General features: G+C 42.6%; 1 protein-coding gene across 1 annotated transcript in view; it reads right to left on the reverse strand.

The window, feature by feature from the left end:
* LRP1B (LDL receptor related protein 1B) overlaps window positions 1-14,385 on the reverse strand; it is a 1,835,733-nt gene that overhangs the window by 599,574 nt on the left and 1,221,774 nt on the right. Inside the window, exon 35 of the mRNA XM_063932605.1 lies at window positions 13,918-14,049. Within this exon, the coding sequence (XP_063788675.1) occupies window positions 13,918-14,049 (132 nt within the window). The remainder of the gene's footprint in view (window positions 1-13,917; window positions 14,050-14,385) is intronic.

A 14,385-nucleotide genomic window follows, 5' to 3' on the forward strand; every position in this document is an offset into this window, starting at 1 on the left:
GATACACATTGCCCAGAGTGTCAGATACACATTGCCCCAGAGTGTCAGATACACATATGCCCCCACAGTGCCATTTCTGCCCCCACTGCGCCAGATACACATATGCCCCCATAGTGCCAGATACACATGCCCCCGCAGTGACAGATACACATATGCCCCTAGAGTGCCAGATATGCCCCTTCAGTGTCAGATATGCTCCCACAGTACCAGACACACATGCCCCCATAGTGCCAGATATGCCCCCACAGTGCTAGATATGCCCCCACAGTGCCAGATACACATGCCCCCAGAGTGCCATATATGCCCCAGAGTACCAGATATGCCCCACAGTGCCAGATAAACATGCCCCCAGAGTGCCAGATATGCCCCAACAGTGGCGCATACACATGCCCCCAGAGTGCCAGATATGCCCCCACAGTGCCAGATACACATGCCCCCAGAGTGCCAGATATGCCCCTACAGTGCCAGATACACATGCTCCCAGAGTGCCAGCTATGCCCTAACAGTGCAACTTACCATTGTTGCTGCTGCCTGGGGCTGGCACTGTCTTCTGCTGGGGAGAGGAGAGCGCAGTATGCGCTCCTCAGGTCCCTCTCCTGCCTCAGTCCGGTCTGCTGAACTGGCGCCGGTCCGCGAGCCAACCAGGGCTCGCAGTCCAGCAGCAGCGGCTCCTGATTGGCTGCCAGTTCACAAGCTCTGATTGGCTCACGGACCGTCTCAGTGCACGCCGCCACTGCTGCCCGCCACTGCTGGACTTGGGTCGGGACTCGCAGGAGAGGAGAGGCGCGTGCTGCATGGTGTCTGCAAGGTGGGGGCCCTGCTGGGATTTTCCTACAGGTACGCCGTACCACCCTGTGCCACCATACTTGGAGCACTGATGTTAACCCATACATTGCAGATCAAGTACACATGGTAAGCCCCAGAGGGTGCACTTAATGCATTTTCAGCATTGAGTGCACCCTACGGGTCTTAATGTGTGTGTGTGTGTGTGTGTGTGTGGGGGGGGGGGGGGGTTCAGTGGCAGTAATTGAATAGCTCAAGGCAGAGCTACAGCCATGCATTAAGCTCCGCAACTGATTAAATCATTGAATCTGCCCTTAGGTGGTAAAAGGTTTCATTATTTGTTCAAATCTGTTTATATAGCACCAACTGTTGCACTTTACAATTTTGATCAAAACAGAAATATAACAAGACAGTATATTAACAGAAAATGTGGTAAGCTGGTGTTAAAGGGAGATTAATATGAGGTTAAGTGCAAATCAGTTCAGCTAAATTAAACATAGCAAGGGTAAACAATGCTTGTTGGGCTCTGTGATTCAGTCATACAGCAGTGTTTGTAATAGCAAAAGAATACATGTAAGTTTTGTGTGAACTGTGTAGAGAGGAATGAATTGGATTGAATAGCCTAGGGAAGTTATGTTGATGGTTCAGGAATTTGGTAAACTGACTACAAAGGTACATTTTGAAAAAACACTTGAAGGTTTGAAGGATAGAACAATGTCTTGTTTCGGAAGAGAGGGCATTCCACAGAGTGGGGGCAACCCGAAAAAAGTATTGTAACCGGGAATGCTAGCACATCCTGTAAGATTATTTTTCATAGAGGCCGGACAGAGCACATCATACCTTATTTTGTCTAAATGATTAATCCAAGTCTGTATGTTTTTCTACTAAAATGGTCAGTGCTTCGTCATATCATTTCTACCTGTCATATCTACATCAAGTATTATACATTCAGTAAGGAGTATATGTTGCTAAAGCCAATTTGTATTCGGACCAATATTCAGGAAAACTCAGCTAATCAATTAAGGGGCTCAGTGGATGCTACATCTTCATGGATTTTGATTTTTTTCTGCCATCATTAGCTTCTGCCATCTACCGTCTACTCCACTAACGTCTAACATAGGGGGTCATTCCGAATTGATCATTGCTGTGCGCAGCTCCTGTGGCTGGCCGGGAGAACTTCTTTGCTGCCTGGGTCGCAGCGGCTGCGTGTGACGTCATGCAGCCGCCGCACCCCCCCAATGGTCCGGCCACTCCTGCGTTGGCTGGACAATGCCGCCATCCAGCCCCCTCCCACCCAGCGGCCGCCTCTGCCTGTCAATCAGGCAAAGGTGATCGCAAGGCAATGACGGCCTTTGACATGCACAGTTCAGACCCGATCGCTGTGCTGTGATAAACTGCAGCGAGCAATCAGGTCATAATGACCCCCATAGTGACTTGTGCCTATTTCTCATCAACAACAAAATACAAATCCCTGGTACAGTATTATATTCAAGACATATCTTTTTGTCCTGGAAAAATTCATTTGTGGCACGTGCCTTTTTGCCACTCAGCCCCTCAATTTATTAGAAGCCAGCGACTTTCCGATTGCCGGCATCCCAAACGTAAGTATGCCAGGTGTTCTTAGGGTCAGGCAGCAGGGTGGGGAGGAGGTTAGGTTTAAGCTGCGGGGTGACTGTTAGGGTTAAGCTGCGGGGTGTGAAGGTTAGGTTTAGGCCGCAGAGAGGGAGGATTAGGGTTAGGCACCACTGAGGAGGGTTAGGCTTCGGGGGTGGGAGGGTTAGGTTTAGGCTGTGGGTAGGGAATTAGGTTCAGGCACCATGGGGAGGGTAGGCTGGGTAAGGGCAGTTAGGGTCAGGCTACGGGAAGGGAGGATTAGTGGGGTAGAGGATTAGCATACTAACATTCCAGGTGCCAGGATCCTGTGTGTCGGTATTCTGACCACCAGCATCCAAAGTGACAGGACCCAATTCCAATCCAAATATATATATATATATATATATATATATATACACACACACACACACACACACACACACACACACACATTTTATATATATATATATATATATATATATATATACACACAACAATAGGGGAATCGGCGCCAGGGGGTCGTATCAACACCCAATTTTTTAACCTTTGAATAGTTAACAATGTTTAAAACAGAGTAATAACATGTTAACATAGTAACATTGTAACATAGTATCTGAGGTAGAAAAAAGACAATTGTCCATCGAGTTCAACCTATTTGTGGTCTCCTATGCATGATGATTTGACTAAAATTTCTGACTGATGCTGCTGTCAGCCGTTGCATTTTATCCCTATTTATAGTAACTATAATGCATGACTATGCACCATACCCCTGGATATCCTTATCCATTAGGAATTTATCTAACCCATTCTTAAAGGTGTTGACAGATTCCACCATTACAACTCCCTCGGGCAGGGAATTCCAAACACGTATTGTCCTTACCGTGAAAAAGCCTTTACGCCGTATTGTGCGGAATCTCCTCTCCTCTAACCTGAGCGAGTGTCCACGAGTCCTCTGTGTTGATCTAACCAAAAACAGGTCCCGCGCAAGCTCTGTGTATTGTCCCCTTATATATTTGTAGATGTTGATCATATCCCCTCTTAGTCTCCGCTTTTCCAATGTAAACATGCCTAGTCTTTCAAGCCTTTCCTTGTATTCCATCGTCTCCATGCCCTTAATTAGTTTGGTCGCCCTCCTCTGTACCTTTTCAAGCTCCAGGATATCCTTTTTGTAGTACGGTGCCCAGAATTGTACACAGTATTCAAGTTGTGGCCTCACTAGTGATTTATATAACGGGAGTATAATACTCTCGTCCCTAGCATCAATACCCCATTTTATGCATGCTAATATCTTATTAACCTTCTTTGCTGCAGTCCTACTTTGGGTACTACTGCTTAGCTTGCTATCTATGAGGACACCCAAGTCTTTTTCCAGTACAGAATCCCCTAATTTTACCCCATTTAGTAGGTAGGTGTAATTTTTGTTCTTGTTACCACAGTGCATTACCTTACACTTGTCTGTGTTGAAGCGCATTCTCCATTTGGCTGCCCATGCTTCTAATTTAACTAAGTCGTTCTGAAGAGACTCGGCATCCTCCTCTGTATTTATAGCCTTACACAATTTGGTATCATCTGCAAAAATTTACACCATGCTCTCTAGACCTTCTGTTAGGTCGTTAATGAAAATATTGAACAATAGCGGTCCTAATACTGAGCCTTGCGGCACACCACTTAGCACTTCAGTCCAAGTTGAAAAAGATCCATTAACCACAACGCGCTGCTCCCTATTATCTAACCAGTTTTTGACCCAAGTGCATATTGTGCTTCCTAGCCCTGATTTTTGTAGCTTGTAGATAAGTCTCATGTGTGGTACAGTATCGAACGCTTTGGCAAAGTCTAAAAAGATTACATCCACGTCTTTACCCTGATCTAGGTTTGCGCTTACTGTTTCATAAAAGCCAAGTAAGTTGGTTTGACAGGATCTGTCCTTCATAAACCCATGTTGATTCCTTTTAATGACCTTATTGGTTTCAAGGAACTTCTGAATACTATCTCTTAGAATACCTTCCAATACTTTCCCCACTATAGATGTAAGACTAACTGGTCTATAATTACCTGGTTCAGATTTACTTCCCTTTTTGAATATAGGCACTACTTCCGCTATACGCCAGTCTTTGGGAACCATACCTGATATAACTGAATCCTTAAAGATCAAAGATAGCGGTTTTGCCAGTTCAGAGTGAAGCTCCATTAGAACCCTTGGATGAATGCCATCGGGCCCTGGTGATTTATTAATCTTTAAATGTTTTAATCGGTCACAGACTACTTCCTCGCTTAAATAAGTACCTATCAGTGTGATATTCTCATTATTGAGATTGTGTGTCAGTCCCTGAATTGGGTCCTCTCTAGTGAATACTGTTGAAAAAAACTCATTTAGTGTGTCCGCTATGTCATTATCATTTTTGCTTAAGACTCCCAACTTGTCTTTTCCATCATATAAAATTTATTAAAAAACATAATAACTTCAAAATCAATATTGATACAGAGATGTGTTATTCCACACTTTAAGCAGTATGACTCTTAGCATTGAATACAATTGTAGGTGATTCACAACAGTCTCCTCCTTCTTATAGTTGGTTCGGAGATAACATCACAATACAGGTAACCCAATGCGTTTCGTCTTATACAAAAGACTTCATCAGGGGTACATCTCGAATGACTGGAACGAACAGTTGTTTATACGAATAGTAAAATATGATAAGACTCATTCATATGTGCTTGGTGGGAAATCCCATATATCACCAGGGCTTTCTGGTATACAACCAGTTTGGCCTTATAGTGAGAAAACTTGTAAAATAAAAATTCGGATACCCAGGTACAGAAAAATCACTTAGATAGGGAACCTTTCTGTGAATCTGCAGTAGAAGCTCAGTACCTGTGCAATGACTCATTGCAGTACAGTACAGTACGTTACGTACAGTACGTTATCTGTTTAGATTACAGCATCAGCAGCATTTGATGAGAGCATGCACTTTTGATCATCCAGTGTGTTTCTTCCGTAGTTTGTGGATTCTGGTTAGCATGGTGATGGTTTTCACTCCCCCAGCCCCGTGCTACTGTGACGGATCCTGGGCGCCGGCGGCTGCCAATGACGTCATGTGGATTCCGGAGCAGGCGCCTGCGGCGGTTTCCCTATGCACGTGGTGAGTATATAGTAAGGTATTTAATTGTATGTTTTGTCAGTATTTTTTAAGTCTTGATAAAAGAGCACTGCTCCGAAACGTTGACTATTACCACTGGCTTCTGTTGGATTTATTTACATGCTAGAGTGCCGTCCGTGACACCACATTCCACATTATCTTTTTGAAGGGCACCCAGATAAGTTGCCTTCAGCTGTATTGGAGTGCCGGATATTCCCTGGCTTCTATATATATATATATATATATATATATATAATACAGGATATCCCACTCTCGTGGGAAAAGATAGCACTCTCCAGACTTAATATCAAATAAAGCAAAAAGGTAAATTTAATGCAAAGGTAATCTAACAGTTCAAATGTAGTTTCAAAGCGATTTCCAATGTTTCGGTCCCTGGCGGGGCCTTTCTCAAGGAATATACAGTCAGTCAGCAATGTCAACGACACAGCATGGGTCAGCTCTGCATGAGAATCGGAGACACAGATCTTGCCTCACCGGCCCCTGCTAAATACCCATCCAAAGGGCCCCAGACACGCCCCCAACACGGCCGTGGGCCGTGTGGAACGCATAGCTGGAACGCAAGCGCATCACTTCCGCCGGAAGTGGGCTGCGTCCAGACATTTGGCTCAGCAGTGTATCAAAGTAGCGGTCACTGTCAACATGTGAACCGCACTTGGAGTGCATCGCGTCACTTCCGGTGATGCGATGTGTCCATGGTAACCGCTATCAACAGCTCAGGGTAATACACACCACATCCGTAATTATAACGGCTCGCGGCGCTGGGCAAATTGCACATGGGTAACAAGTAACTGTAGATGGTAACATGGGGCTCATATAGTCAGCATTATCAATAAGCTTAATACGGCCTGCATTAAACAGGTCGGGGGACAAATCAATACGGTTGCCATTGCGACCATTAGTATACACATACTTGGGGTATAGCAGAGGCCGGTGAGGTCACTCAATAGGGGGATATATGATGTTTAAACAGTTTAAGGCCAAGAATGAGACATGTTGTGACAATCAATTAGAGAAACATAGTAGCAACTCATATACATAAATCATAGTGAGTTAAGACAAACATCATGCATATAAACAATTCCTGGTACAGTGCACGGCAGTGCATAGGCTATGTGGAGCAATGTTATTGAAAATTACAGAGATTATTTGAATAGAGTTAACCAGAAAATAGGCTGTTATTTCAGAAAAATAGACAGGGGGTTATATTCGTTCATACCCCTCGGGGCTATTGTATCAAGTCTATGAATCCACATGCTTTCCTTTTTCTTCAGCAGAAGGGCGCGGTCTCCACCCCTGGTAGGTGGGGGTATCCAATCAATTAGTTTAGACCTTAGATCAGAGACTTGATGCTTAAATGTCATGAAATGTCTAGCTACCGGCAAAACTGCCGAACCCGTGGCAATGGCTTGATGTATAGATGTCCTATGGTTTGCCATACGATCTCGAAAGCGTCTCGTGGTCATGCCCACGTAGTACAGCCCGCAGGGGCAAGTCAAAATATAGATCAGGTGGTCCATAGCACAGTGCAATCTAAATTTAATGGCTATGGGGCGACCAGAGTGCGGGTGCGGAAAGTGCGAACCAGTTAATATGGCCCTGCATGTAGTGCAACCAGTGCACTTAAAGCATCCCGGACGTCTCTCATGCAGCCATGCAGTGCTTTGTGTCCCTTCATTGCCAGCCATGGGTCTCAGAAGTAGCTGCTTTAAATTAGCCGATCTTCGATAGGCCATCATGGGTGGTGGGCTCCTCTTCAATTTAAGACGGTCATCCGTGACAAGAATGGGCCAATTTCTACGTATGGTTCCCTTGAGTTTATTGGAGACATTGTCAAAGGTGGTTGTAAAGACCATCCGTTCTGGTGTATTAGTAGGCAGTGTTGGATTTACAGATGAGTCAAACTTATTCCTTGCTTTTGCGAGGCATCTAAGAACATTAAAGCAGTTACTTCTGAGACCCATGGCTGGCAATGAAGGGACACAAAGCACTACATGGCTGCATGAGAGACGTCCGGGATGCTTTAAGTACACTGGTTGCACTACATACAGGGCCATGTTAACTGGTTCGCACTTTCCGCACCCGCACTCTGGTCGCCCCATAGCCATTAAATTTAGATTGCACTGTGCTATGGACGACCTGATCTATATTTTGACTTGCCCCTGCGGGCTGTACTACGTGGGCATGACCACGAGACGCTTTAGAGATCGTATGGCAAACCATAGGACATCTATACATCAAGCCATTGCCACGGGTTCGGCAGTTTTGCCGGTAGCTAGACATTTCATGACATTTAAGCATCAAGTCTCTGATCTAAGGTCTAAACTAATTGATTGGATACCCTCACCTACCAGGGGTGGAGACCGCGCTCTTCTGCTGAAGAAAAAGGAAAGCATGTGGATTCATATACTTGATACAATAGCCCCGAGGGGTATGAACGAATATAACCCCCTGTCTATTTTTCTGAAATAACAGCCTATTTTCTGGTTAACTCTATTCAAATAATCTCTGTAATTTTCAATAACATTGCTCCACGTAGCCTATGCACTGCCGGGCACTGTACCAGGAATTGTTTATATGCATGATGTTTGTCTTAACTCACTATGATTTATGTATATGAGTTGCTACTATGTTTCTCTAATTGATTGTCACAACATGTCTCATTCTTGGCCTTAAACTGTTTAAACATCATATATCCATCTATTGATTGACCTCACCGGCCTCTGCTATACCCCAAGTATGTGTATACTAATGGTCGCCATGGCAACCGTATTGATTTGTCCCCCGACCTGTTTAATGCAGGCCGTATTAAGCTTATTGACAATGCTGATTATATGAGCCCCATGTTACCATCTACAGTTACTTTTTACCCATGTGCAATTTGCCCAGCGCCGCGAGCCGTTATAATTACGGATGTGGTGTGTATAACCCTGAGCTGTTGATAGCGGTTGCCATGGACACATCGCGTCACCGGAAGTGACACAATTCGCTCCAAGTGCGGTTCACATGTTGACAGTGACCGCTACTTTGATACACTGCTGAGCCAAATGTCTGGACGCAGCCCACTTCCGGCGGAAGTGATGCGCTTGCGTTCCAGCTATGCGTTCCACACGGCCCACGGCCGTGTTGGGGGCGTGTCTGGCGCCCCTTGGATGGGTATTTAGCAGGGGCCGGTGAGGCAAGATCTGTGTCTCCGGTTCTCCTGCAAAGCTGACCCATGCTGTATCGTTAACATTGCTGACTGACTGTATATTCCTTGAGAAAGGCCCCGCCAGGGACCGAAACGTTGAAAATCGCTTTGAAACTACATTTGAACTGTGAGATTACCTTTGCATTAAATTTACCTTTTTGCTTTATTTGATATTAAGTCTGGAGAGTGCTATCTTTTCCCACGAGAGTGGGATATCCTGTATTGTGCTATGGGCCCCGCCCCTGAAAGGGCTGGACTCTGATAGACACCCCAGCAGTTGGCTGTTATATTGTGAGAGTGCAGGGATTCCTTGTGTATATATATATATATATAAGCCTGTAATGTTAGATATATCTGTTAATATATTATTAATAGGGGGGCCCCCACAACTTTGTTGCCCAGGAGCCCCCACAGACCTTGATCCTGCCCTGTTGATGCGTGTTGTTACTGGTTTTCTGAATGATCATGACAGTGTCACAGTTTCTTCAACTATCAGAAGTAATGCATTACAGCATGGAGTATTTCAGTTTTATGGAAACATATTTCTAGAATGGCATTTGTGTTAATTTTGGTAGATAACAACCATGTTATTAATCAAACGGTACTCTGCTTAAAAACATAGGGGCGCATTTAGCAACAAGTTTTATCATATGCAACAAGTTTTAAAATTTGTTGCATATGATAACTGGTGCTTCAGCCAATTAGTTCTCAACTGTCATGTGTTTTTGAAAAATGACAGTTGGGAGCTGATTGACTGGAGCACCATTTATCAGCATTTATCATATGAAACACATTTTAAAACTCGTTGTACATGATAAAACTCATTGATAAATGGGCCCCATAGTTCCATTATTACTTTACAGTTAGAAAATTGGTATGTTGGGGATAAAGCTTATTCAGCACATATTTAATATCCTTTGGAGCTGCCATATTGCACATTAGCCATAGCCAACTCGAATATACTTTCTACTAGCAAATGAAAGGATATGTGGTAGTCAATTGTGTATGTTTGGACCTTACACAGGAATCTCTTAGTATTAAGCATCTTTCACACTTTTGGATTGAAGCACTTTTAATCTAAAGTTTCCACAACCTGTTTTCCAAGCAGTAAAACCCCATAATACAAAAATGACACTGCCTTCACCTCCCAAGCAGCAGCAGCAGCGTCTGCTGACATCAGCGTGTCGGCTGAACCTTGCTAGAACGCAGACGAAGGCTTTTTCTTAATGCTGTGTGAGACTCAGTAATGATTCTCCTCCATCATTTACGTCTAACATGAATAGAGAGTGGTGGGGAGGATTAATTACCCACATCACTGTGCTTGTGAGAGCTTGCACATATTAACCCATTCAAGACCAGAGCTGATTTACACCCTCACAAAGAGGCCCATTTGGAAAGTACGGCACTGCAATAATTTATTTCTCTACCCATGTAGATTTTCTTTTATATCTACCCATTAAGTAGGGAAAAGTACAGCAGCACCATGAAAAAATATACTTTGTTATTTTTTCCAATTATTTTTTTTTTTTCAAGCAATGACAGAAAATTGTCATGAAGTACTGTATATTATTAAAATTCTCCCACATTTCAAAACATTTTGAGGTCTTCTTATTGTGAAACATCAATCAGTCTTAGGGCCTGGGCTGGAACCAGAAGAAAATTATAGTGGGACGGCGCACCATGATAGATGAAGGGGAGAGCACTCCAAGAAAAGGGGCATGGCCTCATAGGATATGCCATCCCCATGAGCACAGCACTCCCCCTCCAGCCCCTTCAATGCACACTGCACTTCCACACCCCACCACGCTTTAACCCATCCCCCCTTTAATGTTTTCAGCACATAATCCCCCCATTTAATGTCCACAGTATGGCACACTTTGACACCACCCTTTAATGTTCACAGCACAGCAGAGCACACTTTGATGCCCCCATTTCTTGATGTTTCTCTATCCAATGTTTCACGGCACACACCCTTCCCCTCACAGAACTGCTCTCTTCCATTCTCCAGTACTCACCTGGCGCTCACATCACCACATACCCCGCTGGAGTCCTCTTCAAACTTCCTGGCTTTAGTGTCTGCTGCCGTACATGCGCAGTAGCACATTGTGCCAGACGAATGCCTGCTGGTAGAGCCACAGCTGGTCCTTGTGCCTGCCAGCTCTTTCAAACACAATGGAGACAGCGGCTGTTCTCCTTTCATTAAAAAAATAAATAAATGCCAGAAATGACAGGGGGAGCACAGACAGAGTTATCCACCCCCCAGATCCGCCAGTGTAGGGGCCTATTTATTACACCATGTTCCCTTAAAATTCCCATTTAGGTACTGGATATACTGTACTTAACACAATAAACATCAGATGAAAAGGGAGGAAAACTAACATCCTTATAGTCTTATATAGGAATGGCAGTCTTTAACAATTTAAAAAGCTCCAGAAACCTTCGTTTCCGATAGCATTAGCAACTCTTTCCTATGGAAGGAGCTATCGGAGTGCAAACAGAGATCTTTTCAGAGCCCTCCATGCCTAATTAGAGATGTGCACGGGCCCTCATGTTTTGGTTTTGTTTTTCGGTTTGCAAAAACCACCCTCACATGTTTTGGTTTGGATTTGGAATTAGTTTGGATTTTAGATTTCTTGAAATAGATAAAAACTGTTAAAATCATGTTATTTGGACCTATTTTTAAACCTATAGTATTATTAACATCAATACCATTTATTTCCAGTCAATTTTGACCACACTGTCCTGTGTGAAGTAGCACCTGAAATCATAAGAGGGACTTACAAACAATCCAAAAGCCAATTCTGATTTCAAATCCTAATTCCAAACTGAGGGATGCTCCGAATCGAGACTAGGTTCAACTTGGATCCCCTAAATTCGTGTGAGTTTGGAATTGTAAAAAACTGAGTAAAGGATAACAGTTGTGACAGAACAAGGCAGTACAGTCTTTTGTAGTGGTTTTTCCAATTAAAACTGGGACAAAAACTACAAGGGCATGGTTAAGAGTCGGACGCACTGCACATGCATCCAGAGTCCTTGCGCACAGAGTCTCAGTTGCGATTAAGATGCAGAGCACACATGAGTTCTCAGAGATGTCTTGAAAATGTATTGGGCATTATTTTGCAGTGAAAGAGAGGTGGCTAAGTGGACACACACACATATGGTCTGCCTTATGGGCTCCTAACTTACATTTCAAACACAGCTTCTTAAGTGACGGGAGCTGATTAGTTGCCACTTTATCTCTCTCCAAACTCTGCTACATATCTCCATGTGTACCTAATGAGCACTCTTATTGAGATTCATTGTACTTTACTGGCTGTTAAATCCTCTGACAGTGTGATGTATTGAGAGAAAAAAAGGATTGATTCTATGTCTGGCAGTCCAAACTGCATGTGTGTGGTCATTATTGATTATTTTATAAATAACTGTAGTTACTTGAGATTTCTGTGGGTAATGGTATCCGTATGGTAAAAATAAGGAAGCTAAAAGTACAAATTATGAATATTTCTTCCTCTTCAAAGAATCAAATAATCTGACACAATATGAAAAATTTCTTAAAAGTTGATGGAATATACTGTAGTTCAGCACAAATATCTGAGAAGTGTTGAAATCCAGTCCTACCAAACACCTATTACTCCTGCGGCCATCATCCAAGCTCATCCATTTGCTACTTTAAGTTTAATAAAAATATTTCAGTAAATCATTCCTGCCATCTAGGAAATCTATTACACACTCTGCATGGCATCTTGTCCGCCAGCCTGAAGGGAGGGGGATCAAGGAACCTTAAAAATGTATTTTTGGACTCATAATAGGACATAGGAAACCAATCTACAATGGTAATGAGTTTTGATGTCTTAGTAAAGTTTTTCTATCTGTTGCCTATGTGAAACCAATAGTATGTGAAATAGGATTTGGATCAAATTAGTCCTTGGACTACATGATTACTGAGTCATACACAATCTTCTTATTATAAGGGCTTATTTGGGTAACATTAAAATAGAGTGCATTTTAACTTCTGTTCATTAGGTAGGGAAACCGATAAAATAACACGAAAAGCAATTTACTACATTCTAATAATTCCTTCTACTGTTACTTTTACATATTTAGTATTACACCAAAAAAATACTTGGCATAGAATGTTTAGGTTCAGGTCCCCCAACAGTAGAGATCCCAAATATACAGTCTGTTGATTCAAGGTCTTTGGGATATATACTGTATGAGCTAAAACATGGTCCCCTTTTTATTTTAACTTAGAAATCATCAAAAACTCAAATGGTTATTCAGCTTTTTTTTATACTAGTACAGTAGATCCAAAGCAATCTACAGTATATGTCAGTGGTTCCCAAACTGGGTGCAGGGGTGCCACATGTTGGTGGTCCAGAATCAAAATATATTATTTATAGCCAATGTAATACGAAAAATCAGTGCTGGTGGCTGCCAATCATAAAATATGTGGGCAAACAGAAGTGCAAACTCTGACCACCATCACATTACTGAACCTAAAATTGACATACGTAGAAGCACAATTTACTTAATATAATAATTTTTGCAGAATTTCTGAATAAAAAAACTTTTGACATTGGAGTGGCAGGAAGGAAATAAATGCTGATACTCTAGGGCACCGTGATTCAAACAATTTTGGGAAACAGTGTTACTGTATACTGTATGTAACTAAAATAGTTACAACTCTTAGATTCAGATCACCACAGCTCTAAAACGAATTCAGATATCCCATACAAAGTACTGGGCCTCTCTACCTGGAGGAAATATTACATGGTGAAATCACAGGTATTTCCTATGACCACTGTGCTAACAGTGTTCAAATGTGAATATGGGGCCAGTACAGTACATCCCAAACTAAACAGTTGTCATTGTCATCCACAGTTGGGATCAATTATATCAGCAATTTAATTGAATCAGCTTTTTCAGACTGTTCTAGAAAATGCCAAACGCTCTGCTTGCAATATAAATTAGTCACTTTTTAATCAATAATGCCAGATTATCATTGTACCTAAGCAAACAACAGCAGGTGGCACTTTGAGGACCACTGAAGAACCTTCCATAAAGCCCAATGATAAGATTTGTAATGTGGGGTTTTGAGCAATCTCTATTGTAGAATGTTGAGCAGATTCAGAATTATATTAAAATGCAATATAAAAGTAACTGATTTATTTGCATTAACAATGTGTAATAACCTACCTGCGTGGAAGTCTATGCCGACTGCAAAGGATGTTCCAGATATTGGCATGAGTGCATCCATTCTGTCACTTGGGTCAAGCGGAATTCCTCTAACTCCTTCGTGCACAGAGTACATGAGAAATGACTCTATACCTGCATAGTGATTATACAAATATACAAGTATTACCGATAATTTGATGCATAGGCCAAAGTCTAGCAAAACATCAGAAAACCTCTTTAGACCTATACCCATTGCTACAGAAAAGTAATACATAGGTATGTGGATGATTGTGGGGTAATAACCAATTGAGGGGTCTATTTACTAAGCCTTGGAGAGAGATAAAGTGGACAGAGATAAAGTACCAACCAAGCAGCTCCTAACTGCCATGTTACAGGCTGTGTTTGAAAATTACAGTTAGGAGCTGGTTGGTTGGTACTTTATCTCCATCCAATTTATCTCTCTCCAAGGCTTAGTAAATAAACTCCTAA

The sequence above is a fragment of the Pseudophryne corroboree genome, chromosome 7 (genome assembly GCF_028390025.1).
Source record: "Pseudophryne corroboree isolate aPseCor3 chromosome 7, aPseCor3.hap2, whole genome shotgun sequence".
NCBI lineage: Eukaryota > Metazoa > Chordata > Amphibia > Anura > Myobatrachidae > Pseudophryne > Pseudophryne corroboree.